The following is a 12,797-nucleotide window of genomic DNA, read 5'->3' as shown; positions in this document are numbered from 1 at the left end:
GTTTTTCAATACCTCTAAAAATGCAGGGCCCAAATTTACAGGGAAGGCTCAAGAGATTTCTTTTCAGTTCATATGATTTTTTTTTTTTTTTTGTGGATTTAGAATGAAGTTCAGCTTTTCCTCCTCATTTTACTCCCGAGGATCTGAGCTTTAGAAAAGTGAAGCAATGTGTCCAAGGTCATTCGGAAAAGCAACTGCAGATCCAAGTCTAGAGTTCATGTCTTTGAGTTCCCAGTGTAATATTTAATATGTTACATCAAACCACTTCCCAATAAAGATCCCAACCAAAAATAAAACTTGTGCAAAAAAAAAAAAAAAAACAAGTGCTTTGTGGCCAAATCATTTCAAGTCCACAGTCTTCTCAATTTTTATTCCTATATTCATGTGGAATCTTTTCAAACAAAGCTTATGATAGCCATTACTCAATCAGTTCTAACAAGAAATTACCATTCAAACCCCTAAACAGGGAGAGAACAAAATTAAATATCTACCTGTATGAATTGCAGATGGCACAGGCACATCATGATTAGAGGGGCGTTAGAAAGTGTTACATACTATCTTCATACTATCTTCATATTTAAGTAATTCACGTTTTCTAATAGGTGAAGAAGGACTCATTTTACTGTCTGTGATATTATAAGATTTACTAATTCTGTCCAAACCATAAACACAGAAAAAAAAAATTAAATTTAGATTTTTAAAATTTTCCCAAGGAAGGGAGAAACACTTGTAAAATCACTATCTGGTGAAGTATGTGATTTTAAATTACCTGTTTTTACAACTACAGCATCTTTATTCAATTGTCCTTTCCTGGAAGCAGTAGTGCACTTGAATTTGTTTTCAAATGGAAAATCTCACTCTTGCGTTACAATAACATAAAGTAGTCATTTTCAGTGAGGTCTCACAAACATCCAAGACATTAGCAAGCAGAGGATCAATACTAAACCTATTTCAAAAATTATCAGTTTAATACATTATATAAACTCTGATTTTTTCATAAATAGTTTAACTTAGCCAGACCAACAATGGGCAACCCATAAAAGGGTTTTATCAGTTTTAGTGTTAAGAGAATGTGAAATGTACCAATCATTTGTCTAAAAGATATAAATTTGAATCTAATCAGGAAAAAGTAATTGAGAAAAGAAATATCATGGAAAAGACTGATATCTACAATAATATCAGTTTCTATGAATACTATCATTTCTAAATTAATTTACATTAATTTTTGGTTAACTTTGAGTATTCCTAAGTATATAACATTTAGAGAGTTGTGACCAAAGCAGTGAGTGGATCTGGTTTGGATTCTGAATCCATACAATAAACAAGCAGCAACAAAGGCTTTTTAAGACAATAAGGGAAGATTTCAACATAGATTTTATTATTACGTTATTTACAAAAATTAGGTATTTACTTATGTGTATGGATGTTTGTCTGCATGTATGCCTGTGCACCAAGTGTGTGCCTTGCACCCATGGAGTCCAGAAGAATTCATCAGATCACCTGGATCTGGAGCTTTAGACAGTTGTGAACTGCCTTATGGATGCTAGGAAATGAACCTGGTTCTTCCAGAAGAGCACCCAGTCCTCTTAACCACTGAGATATCTCTCCAATTCTGCAATCAAAATAAATTTAATTTAAAACCTGAACACCTTTCACATTTGTGTGGCTAAATTTAAGTTTACCTGGCACAAGACAAGTTTACATAATATTTCTGATGAGCAAATTTTTTCACCTAAATATAAAATAATTCAGTCATATATATGATAATTTATTTGCCTATGATACAGTTAAAGCATACCACTTCATCTTCCTTATTTTGGGGCACTCTTTACCACACTTCTCTTTGTTTTATAAGAGCAAATCAAGTGTTGGTCTAAAACTTGAGCCATAGGACAAAATTCCACTGATAGTAATATAAAAACTTCATCCTTAGTGGTTAGTTTTCGTAGTACTAGACAGAACTATACAAGCTACTGGAAGAAAACATTGTCATTAATCATACCCACACTAAGTTTGGCAAGACATACAGACTGGAGCAGCAGCTGAATGAACATAATGAAAGCCACCAACCACATTTTGATTGGATTAAAGTCATGCTCCATGAGTTGAAACCCGTCTCTAGAACTATTATAAGGCTTAAAATATATGGTAGACATGTCATGGGCACTAGGGTAAAGCCTACTATTACACGGATAAATAAACATAACACCAAATGTACTGGCAGCTGCTTATCTTCATATCCAGGCATCATTGAATTGCTCAACGATCAGTTGTGATAGATGGCAATTAACACAATTAATCACACTTGCCAGTGTGCATAGAAAAAGATTATAGTGTTCTCACTTTCAATGAAACATACATACCACTACCACCATCCATCAAGTCCCAAGGTTCATTGGGCAAGAGGAGAGGAAAGAATGTTAAGAGCCAGAGGTGGTGGATGACTACATAGGCACATCTTCTGGACACAGCACAACAACGGTATGTATGAACTTAAAGTGATAGGAACACAATCTACAAAACCTGGGCAAACCCAATTCCCTCATGGACAGGGAAATAGTGCACACAATCCTACTCTATCTTTGGAGCTTTTGACAATGGTAAGCTTCTCAGGGAGGAAGAAACACTTTTCTCTAAAGCATTGTCCCTGATAAGTCTCTTATTCTCCAGCAGAGGATGATACATCTAAGAACATTCGTGCATTTTAAACTGATCTTTAAAGGTTAAAAGGAAAAAAAATATGACACAAAGTTAGTTGGGTAAGGAAGGTGGGTGGATCTAGAAAGAGGTGGAGGAGAGGAGGTGATCATGATCAAAACACGTTGTCCTGGTTTGTCCTGCCATGCCACACTCTACGCCTTTATTTTAATGTGATAGAGCAACACAACTCTATTTTCCTATATAACCATGACTAATATATTAAGGTTGGTTTTTCAGACAAGAAACTCAGATTTCTTTACATCCTGAATAACTCTGATCCTCATTACAGAGTTGTTGTCTTTTCACTCCACTGAGCACAGCATCTTTTCAACTTCAAAATTAAACTGTTATTTTTAAAGCTGAATTTATTGTTGTGTTGATGACTGTATATTTATTTTCTAACTGTGCCTTGAGATAGCAAACTTTTATGAGAAGAAAAAAGCCACTCTAATCCCTAAACTGACAGAAACACTTAAATACTTATTAGAGGTATAAAAATCTGATTGTTTCTCAAGTAATTCAAAACCTATAAAATAGAAATGCATAAAAGTAGGCCTACAGCTGGAGTGATGACTCAGTGGTTAAGAGCATTAGCTGCTCTTGTACAAGAGCTGGGTTCAGTTCCTAGCATCCACAGCCATCTATAATTCAAGTTTCAGAGTGTCTGTTACGCTCTATGACCTCTGAACACACCAGGCACTCATATAATGCACACACATACATGCAGGAAAACTTTTATACTGTTAAAATAAAATACATATTTTTAATGGTACTAATCAAGAAAACAAATTTTTGAGCTTCAAGAACCTTCACAAACACCTTAATTTGCATGGCTGGAAAGTTGAGAACCATATTAGGATGTGGTGGTTCATATCCCAGCCCTTAGGAGACCAAGGCAGTAGCATTATTATAGTTTAATATCATTGTGGGTTCCAGAGTAAATCCCAAATCCAGCGTAGTCTTGACAGAGTAAGATACCATCACAAAGAACAGAAAGAATGCAGGAAGAGAAAGAAAGAAGGAAGGAAGGGAGGAAAGAAAGAAGGGAGGAAGGAAGAATGGAAAAACAAAAATTGAGAATTGAAGAGATGAGGCAATGTGCAGACTAACAAAACAGGATTAGAAGAAACATGCTTTTGTAGATTGGATATTTTGATTGTATTTAATTAAAAGAACAGATAAAGAATTTTCCTTTACTTGGGAGTAGTCATATGTATAGTGGATATTTCAAATTTTTCCTTGTAGTCATATTAACTCCTGTGATTTTATGCTCCAGTTTTCTGAGGTGAAAAAAAGAACATCTGGTACATAGTAAGTATATATGCACTTATATTATTTGTCAACTTTTGGTAATTTTTTAAATTCTTTATTAATTACACTTTATTCACTTTGTATCCCCCCTGTGGTTCCCTCCCTCCTCCTGTCCCAATCCCTTTCTTCCTCCACCCTCTGCATGCATGCCCCTCCCCAACCACTGATAGGGGAGGTCTTCTTTTCCTTCCTTCTGACCCTAGTCAATTAGGTCTCACCAAGAGTGGCTGCATTGTCTTCTTCTATGGCCTGGTAATGCTGCTTCCCCATCAGGGGGAGGTAATTAAAGAGCAGGCCAATCAGTTCATGTCAGAGACAGTCCTTGTTCCTATTACAATAGAACCCACTTTGATACTGAACTGCCATGGGCTACATCTGTGCAGGGGTCTTAGATTATCTCCATGCATGGTCCTTGGTTGGAGTATCAGTCTCAGGAAAGACCTCTGTGCTCAGATTTTTTGGTTCTATTGCTCTCCTTGTAGAGTTCCTGTCCTCTCCAGTTCTTTCTGTTTCCCCCTTCTTTCATAAGATTCCCTGCACTCTGCCCAAAGGTTGCCCATAAGTCTCAGCATCTGCATTGATAGTCTACAGGGAAGAGCCTTTCAGAGGTCCAACCACTCTGGAAAGCAATCTGTCACTTCTTCAGACAATTAGGAATAGCGCTTCTCAAGATACAGCTATACCGCTCCTAGGCATATACCCAAATGAGGCTCAAGTACACAATAAGGACATTTGCTCAAACATGTTTGTAGCAGCCTTATTTGTAAGAGCCAGAAGCTGGAAACAGCCCAGATGTCCCTCAGTAGAGGAATGGATACAGAAATTGTGGTACATCTACACAATAGAATATTACTCAGCTATAAAAAACAAGGATATCATGAAATTTGCAGGTAAATGATGAGATCTGGAAAAGATCATCCTGAGTGAGCTATCCCAGAAGCAGAAAGACGCACACGATATATACTCACTCATATAGACATATAATATAAGATAAACCTACTAAAATCTGTACACCTAAAGAAACTAATCAAGAGGGAGGACTCTTGCTAAAATGCTCAATCCTTATCCAGAAAGGCAAAGAAGATGGACATCAGAAGAAGGAGAAAAGAGGGAACAAGTCAGAAGCCTGAACTTTTGGTAATTTTGATAACAGTTGTAACTTGAATTTTTATGCAAATTGTTCCTACTCATATAGAAAACAAAAATAAGACTATTGTTTAGAGAAAAATAATTCTGTCTGGAGTTATTTAAAAAGTGAGTACGTATTATTATTCTTAATGATAGGATAGAATATAGATACTGGAAAGTCCCTCACAGGTTAACAGAAGCAGAGAATCCAAAAGGGTTTGTGAATGAGGGTAACATTTCTCTAGAAAATCAGCATAGGGTGCTTGAGAGGGCACTTCTAGTTTTTGTGGTTCAGACAGGGGTAGGACATTGTGGCCACAGTAAGAAGATTGTACACCTTGCCCTTGAACACAGTGTGGGGCTGTGGGCCTACAGTCCTGTATCGACTATGAGTTGCATGCAGAAAGGAGGCCTGAGCTTGGTGGCATGACTTCTCTTGGCCACAGCAATACTTAGAGAGAGGGGTTCAGCTGCAGTCCGCCACTAAATTCCTGTGAGGTGCTGAGAGCCATTCAGACCTCAGGGGACAAGGGGCTGCCACACAGCAGCATTCACTAGGAAAAGTATCAGGGAAGGTCCTCTCCGTGGAGACAGAATCTGAATTGTGTAAAACAGATTCATGTAATAAGCTTAGGCTTGTTTATGTTGGGTATGGATATGACAGCAATAAGGCAGGAAAGTTTTAGAAAATTTGTCAACAGTTACTGAAAACATCATCACAATGAGGAGGTTTTTGAACTGAATAAGACAGGTGAAAACAGCTGGATAAGTCAGTCGTGACAAAAAGCAATCAAGTCTTAGTGGTAGACTTCACTTGCAGATGTTAAAACACTGTTCAAATCTAGGAAAGGATAAATCTGATTGTCTAATGAAAAATCATTTCAGCTATAGTGAGGAAGAAGTATTTGGGAGTAGCAAGATGAGAGGAAGGAAGATTGCCCAATCGCCGGGGTGTCAGATGACAAGGACATGAATAATGCCACCCCTCCAGGGGAGGTGTTTAATAATTTCTCATTGATTGCATGTCATTCCACATGATAAGTTTATCATGACACTCTTACATTATTATTTTTTCTGATTCATGTTCTCTTGGGTTCTATAAATTTCGTTTTCATCTGAGAAAATAATTTGAAGTTTCCTTGGAGGTTAAAAGGGAAATGTGTGTATTATATACACATCCTTAAACTAATCTATTCGTTCATGACACTTATTTTTAATCAGTATGTCAGGAACATGGGGAATAGTTTTTCTTTTTAAACTCAGGTCTGTGACTATAGCTAAAGCATTTTTAGAACAAAATTTCTGAGAACTATATGCAACTATTCACAGCTGGGGGGAGAATTAGCCAGAAAAAAATGCCAGGGATGAGCCCCTTTATTGGTCATTCAGTGAAGAGTGGTGAACTTTGAAACCATCTATACACAAATAGAAACAGAGTCAACAGGTTCTATTATGCATATTGTGCATACACATGTGTGTAGCAATTATGTTAAAAATGTGTGTGCATGCATGTAGCAATTATGTTAAAAGTAAAAAAGACTCAACACTGAGAGTAGAGGGGTTCACATAGAGCACCTGGGAAAAGGCTGGAGCGAGGAAAGGAAAGGGGGAAGCAAGAGTACTATTCCAATTAAAGATATCTATGGAAAAAGTAAGAATAAAAACTTTAAATCTTAAAAAGAACATTTTGTGAATTTAATTCAAAACCTTTAAAATAACATGGAAAATGTAAAAAATTGAAGAAAAACCCTCAAGGTTTCAAATTTCAGTTGGAATGCAAACGAATCTGAGCAGAGCAATGGACTCTAACCTCACTTTCCCAATCTTTAAAATAGGTCTTCCTCCAAACGTCACTGTGTAGGTGCTTAGTATGGGAAGATAAGTTCATTAAAAACAAACTACTACACACATCTTGGTGTTAGTGGTTTGAGTGAGTGAAGGAAGAGCTCGTCCCGACCACGAGCACTGTGTGAGGATTTCATGAAGGCATTACTGTCCCTGAGTAGGAGAAGCTACAGGGAAGCAGCTTACCTACTGACGCTTCTCTTCCACTGTATAGGTTAATTTTCTCATTGCTGTGGTAAAACACCTGATTAAAAAACAACTCAAACAAGGAAGAGTTTATTTTGGCTTATCCTTTAAGAAGTTCTGTAGGGGATGGAGAGATGGCTCAGTGGTTAAGAGCAGGGGCTGCTCTTTTCTCCACAAGATCAATTCCCAGCACCCACATGGTGCTAAGAACCAAACTGAACTCCAGTCTCTGGGAATCTGATACCCCCTTCTGGCCTCCATGGACACCAAGCATGAATGTGGTTCATAGACACACATGCAGACAAAACAACTACATATATAACGTAAAATAAAGTGCTACATTCTGTGCCAAAGTAGACAGCATGGCAGCACTCATGTGAGATGGTCATTCACATAGTAACTATAATCAAGACACAGAGAGCAGACGAGAAGTAGAGCCAGGCCTCAAGGCCCATTCTCTGATCAGCCACTTCATCAACTGAGGCCTAATAAAAGCTCCACCACCCTATAACACAGAGCCACCAGCCTGAGGACAAAACATTCCAACACAAGAACCTTTGTGAAACAGTCTACCTACAATAAAAGCATTTAGCAAATGGAACAGACATCGGAAGAGGAAAAAAACAGGAAACAGGACCAGAGCCTACCACAGAGGGCCTTTGGAATACTCTACCCAACAAGATATGAAAGCAGATGCTGCGACTTATAGCCAAACTTTGGGCAGAGTGCAGGGGATCTTAAGAAAGAAGCAGGAGATGAAAGACCTGAAGGGAACAGGAGCTCCATAAGGAGAGCAACAGAACCAAAAAATCTGGGCACAGGGGTCTTTTCTGAGACTGATACTCCAACTAAGGACCATGCAAGGAGATAACCTAGAACCCCTTCACAGATGTAGCCCATGACAACTCAGTGTCCAAGAGGGTTCTCCAGTAATGGGAACAGGGACCATCTCTGACATGAACTCAGTAGCTCTTTGATCACCTCCACCTGATGGGAACACAGCCTTCCAGGCCACAGAGGAAGACAATGAAGCCAGTCCTGATGAGACCTGATAGGCTAGACTAAGATGGAAGGGAGGAGTACCTCCCCTATCAGTGGACTTGGGGAGGGGCATTGGAGGAGATGATGGAGGGAGGAAGGGAGAAATTGGGAGGGGCTTGGGAGGGGGCTACAGGTGGGATACAAAGTGAATAAACTGTAATTAATTAATTAATAAAAATAAATAAATTAATTTTAAAAAAGAAACATAAAAAGTCCTAAAAAAAAAAAAAGAATGAGTAGTATCTTCTATGGTATACCCACTTTATCTATCTACCAGAGCAGGCAGGCTTATGATTTAATGCACCATAATTTCCTATTTGCTGAAAACAAGAATCCTAAACTTTAATTTTATGAGAGGTAATTGTGGCAGATCTACCTCTTGTTAGTATTCCTAAGAGTGAAAGCCAGAACCACCCACTGTATTATAGTGATACTATAACAGAAACCACCATGAAAAAGATAATACTAAAAATTGCCTCCCTATCCTTGAGAAAAAGAATGTACTCTTTAGTCTCAGCTCGCTTTCTTTTAAAACCAGAAGTATGACATTAAATCACAGTCCTAGTTTTGAAATTCTGATTCTCAAGTTTCAAACATCATTTCATGAAATAAAATCCTATAGTGTCCACTATTCCAAAGCTGGGAAGAATTTTTTTAACCATAGTTCTGTATCATATGTGTGAAAGACATATGGGCAAAGGAATCATACCTACGAGAGGCGTAGGGAGTATTTACTAAAGGTATAGGGGAGGTGTGCTCTAAAGGAATCCGGAGCTCCTTCTGCATGCTTACGAAGAGTCACGCACCCTGACCCTGGCAGTCTCGCAGATGCCGCTACATTAAGCTTTCCTAACTCCATCCTCCAGAGACCACCCCCCCAACAGGTATGCACAAACACACATGCACAAGCCCCTCTACCACAACCGCCTAGAGCAATCTGAGTGGCATTTTGGAAAGAAACCAGGGCAAATTCTTCAGGAGCCTAGAAAAAGACTAGACTAATTGCTTGCTAGTTCTATTGTCAAGCTGTCTGATGTTAGCCAAGTTTCATATAGTTTCAAGTTTCAGGTCAAAACATTTACATAAGAGTACCCCTGATGTTTTACAGTGGTTTTTCTTGTTACAAAACTCTCAAAATATTGACCTCCTTAGAAACATTTCTTACACTCCATTGCGTTTTACAAATGTCTCTTTGTTGGTTTCTGGAGCTGCCATAAAGCATACCCTTGCTCCCACCCTGAGATTATCTACATTTTAGCTCTATTTCTCTCCCTCTGTTATGGGACATCATCACTATTTGTTAAGAAAATGGTTATTACAACTCCAAAGGTCCAATTGTATAGGTAACATAATAAAAATGAGTCATGCCATAAAAAAAGGTATGGATTTTAGTTCCCATAGATTGTTACGACTAAAAAGACAAACAAGAATCAGAAATCGTTGATCTCTGAGGACACAACCAGTCACACTGGATGAAGAACCACAAGGCTTTTTTTGCTAGCATTGCAAGTTACATGCAGTCATATGTCACTCCTTGACTACACACTGTAACGTTTTCAAGACAAATGAGGAATATTGATAATCAAAAGTCATTGCAATTCCTCTTTACCAGTTAAGAAATCAAGGCACATGCAATTAAAGATTTGTTAGGTGATGAGTATTGTGTTGGTAGGTCATGAAATGACACCAACGAAAATATTCTCCTGCTATCAAGGACCGCCAACCAGATTTTTATGAGTCTGATAGTCGCAGAGCTTGACCACAAGGTAGACAAGGCTGACAATGGCCAATACCTAATCAAAGTCTTAGAACACGGTAGTAACATAGTATGTGTTTGTGAAACAAATTTACGTTATTTCTTTAGCCACAGTTTTTACTTTTCCTTGGTTATGAGCTGCACATTAAAAAAAATGAGAAGCATTTAATAATTAGTATACTAGTTACTAATTCTAACTAATAGTGTAATTTGTCTATTTTCACAGTCTATTGTTTGTACTGACTTCATCATTTAGATTTATTTTACAGTTGATATTATTTAAAAATTTCTTCTGACAATTCCTTGGCTCATATTATGCAAATTACTCAAAAATATAAAAATTTCCTCTAGTTACATTAGAGGTGATTTGAAAAAGAATTAAAATTTAAGAAGAGTAAAAGAAATAAAACCTTAAAATCTGTTAAAAAATTAGATTATGAGAAGCTATTGAGTCACCTAGGTTCCACTCTCAGTCTTATATTTATGAAGCCACTACACCCTCACGGAAATTACAACAGGTTCACATATACCTCACTCAGTTCACTATCCTCTAAGACTCAGCCAACTTTATCCTCCAGAGACCATCCCACCTCACATGTATGTGCCAATATATGAGTGTCAACCTGTAAGACATAAAGTGTCAAGTCAAAATATTAGTCTTTAAGACTTAACCCTGAAGCCTATGTTACGTCGTCACAAGGTTTTCAGGATCTCAACATCATTCATTATAGAGGGATCATCGACATTTTCTCCCGCTCTGTAGTTAATGTTGTCACTTGGTGGCAAGGTCAAAGACTGTTCATTGCAGTTCCGAACACGGCTTACCTATAGTTCTGCTTTTCATTTCCTATGTGGAATCTATCGTACTGGGAGTAGGCTCGGTTCCCTTCCCAGTCCATCAGCTCAATCCTCAGCATGTACTGCCTCTGACTGGTTATGGCAAAAATAAACTCATTCCCCAGCCAATATTCACCAGAGGGATTTCCAAAGCCCTGGGAAAGAAGAGAAACACGCACTCATTACTCCAGAGGGAACTTTTTCATGTTCCACATCTATTTTCTAAATAACAATAACAAATAAAGATAGTTTGGTTTGCTTTTTATACTTTGTTTTAATTACTCACTTGTTCTAGTACTCTTTGGCTGTGTTTCTCTCCACTGACACTTACATCTCAGTCTTTATTATGATAAATCTGTTCATTGTGACATTCTTTGGTTAAGTTAACCTACTAAGTAAGATTAATCAGAAAACAGTTCTCAACTCAGAAGTTTTTTGACAAAGTTTCTAAAATGTTAGTGGAAGAAGAGAGAGAGAGAAAGAACAGATAGGGACAGGAACTCTACAAGAACAACAGAGTCAAAAAACCTAGGCCCAGGATGGGCCTGCAGAGACCGATACTCCAACCAAGGACCATGCATGGAGAGGACCTAGACCCCATGCTCAGACGTAGCCCATGGCTTCTCAGTTTTCAAGTGGGTACCCTAGTAAGGGGAGAAGGGGATGTCTTTGATACAAACTCAGTGGCAGGTTCTTTGATCCCCTCCCCCTAGGGAGTGCAGCCTTACCTGGCCACAGAGGAAGATGGTCAAGCTAGCCCTGATAAAACCTTACCAGCTAGGATCGGATAGAAGGGGAGAAGGTCCTCTCCTGTCAGTGGACTAGGGGAGCTCCATGGGGGAGAAGAAGGAGGGTGGGTGGGACTAGGAGGAGACAAGGGAGGAGGCTACAGCAAGGATACAAAGTGAATAAATTGTAATAAATAAATAAATAGAAGATTTAAACAGAACTTGAATACTTCCAAATGAACAGTATCAGTATACCACTCCTTATTTAATAGTATTATATTTGTTGTTATCATTATTCAAGAGTCCAATTATACTGTAATTTTCCAGATGATTCAATTCTTTTAATATGCTCATAGTTAATTTTAATTATCAAGCCTAGAAAACAATGGATGTTATCACTTAGTTTGGCAAAGATCTGGGTTTAGGCAGAGGGATGAAAAATAAGTGCTAGTGAATAAATGACTGACTTCATCTGAATCTCCCTGGTGCCTTTGGAGTCATCCAAGTGAATACTGTCAAAATTTTAAATTTTTTTTTTTTTGAGGAGAGGAAAACAATGGTCCTCCCTGCTCCAAACTGATTCCTGACATTGAAGATACTGACAGAGAAAGAAGCTGAGAATCTTTTATATAGATTTGGGGCATTTCAGAGGCATTCAGGAAGCATTTCCTTGGCAATACCTCATGACCAGTTTAGTTTCTTGTCTACACACTGGTCTTATTGAAACAGCTCTGAGTTGCTTAACAATAGAAGCTGTACTGTACTTGTGAATTCTCTAACACCAATGAAGAAATGGCATACAGTGAGCAAAGGACACTAAACTTCACAGACATTGAAAAGAAAGAAGGAAGGGAGGGAGGAAGACAAAAGGAAAAAAGTTATAGCACTTCACAGAAGTGACACTGAAACTCTGTGCTTGTCATAGATCATTGTTGGTCTCAGCCATACAACTGAGAGCTGGTAAATATAAGTGTCCATTTCCAGACTGAGTCAAGTGTCTGAGAACATTCCAGACAAATCCTCATCTGGACAAAGTCCTTAATCATGCTCATACATGCAAACGTTTTAAAAAAGACCAGGTCCCATAATCACAGAATATATACATGGTTGTTTTATGAAGGAAGTTACCATGGTTAATTGATCATTTATTAATGAAGGGTTAATCTGTATTTAAAAGTGTGAAAGAAGTATTATAATAATTATAGCGGCCCTGAGTGTCTCAACAGGTGATAAAATATGAAAAATGTTTCTTTTCCAACTTAATA

At 38.0% G+C, this 12,797-nt stretch overlaps 1 protein-coding gene across 6 annotated transcripts in view; it reads right to left on the bottom strand.

Moving 5' to 3' along the window:
* Positions 1-12,797, bottom strand: part of Angpt1 (angiopoietin 1) — a 255,633-nt gene that overhangs the window by 29,422 nt on the left and 213,414 nt on the right. For all 6 annotated transcript variants that reach the window (XM_060389490.1, XM_021644101.2, XM_060389491.1 and 3 more), the window contains exon 7: positions 10,793-10,959. In XM_060389490.1, the coding sequence (XP_060245473.1) occupies positions 10,793-10,959 (167 nt within the window). The remainder of the gene's footprint in view (positions 1-10,792; positions 10,960-12,797) is intronic.

This window comes from Meriones unguiculatus, chromosome 8 (assembly GCF_030254825.1).
Source record: "Meriones unguiculatus strain TT.TT164.6M chromosome 8, Bangor_MerUng_6.1, whole genome shotgun sequence".
NCBI lineage: Eukaryota > Metazoa > Chordata > Mammalia > Rodentia > Muridae > Meriones > Meriones unguiculatus.
This window is presented reverse-complemented; position numbering and strand designations above follow the sequence as displayed.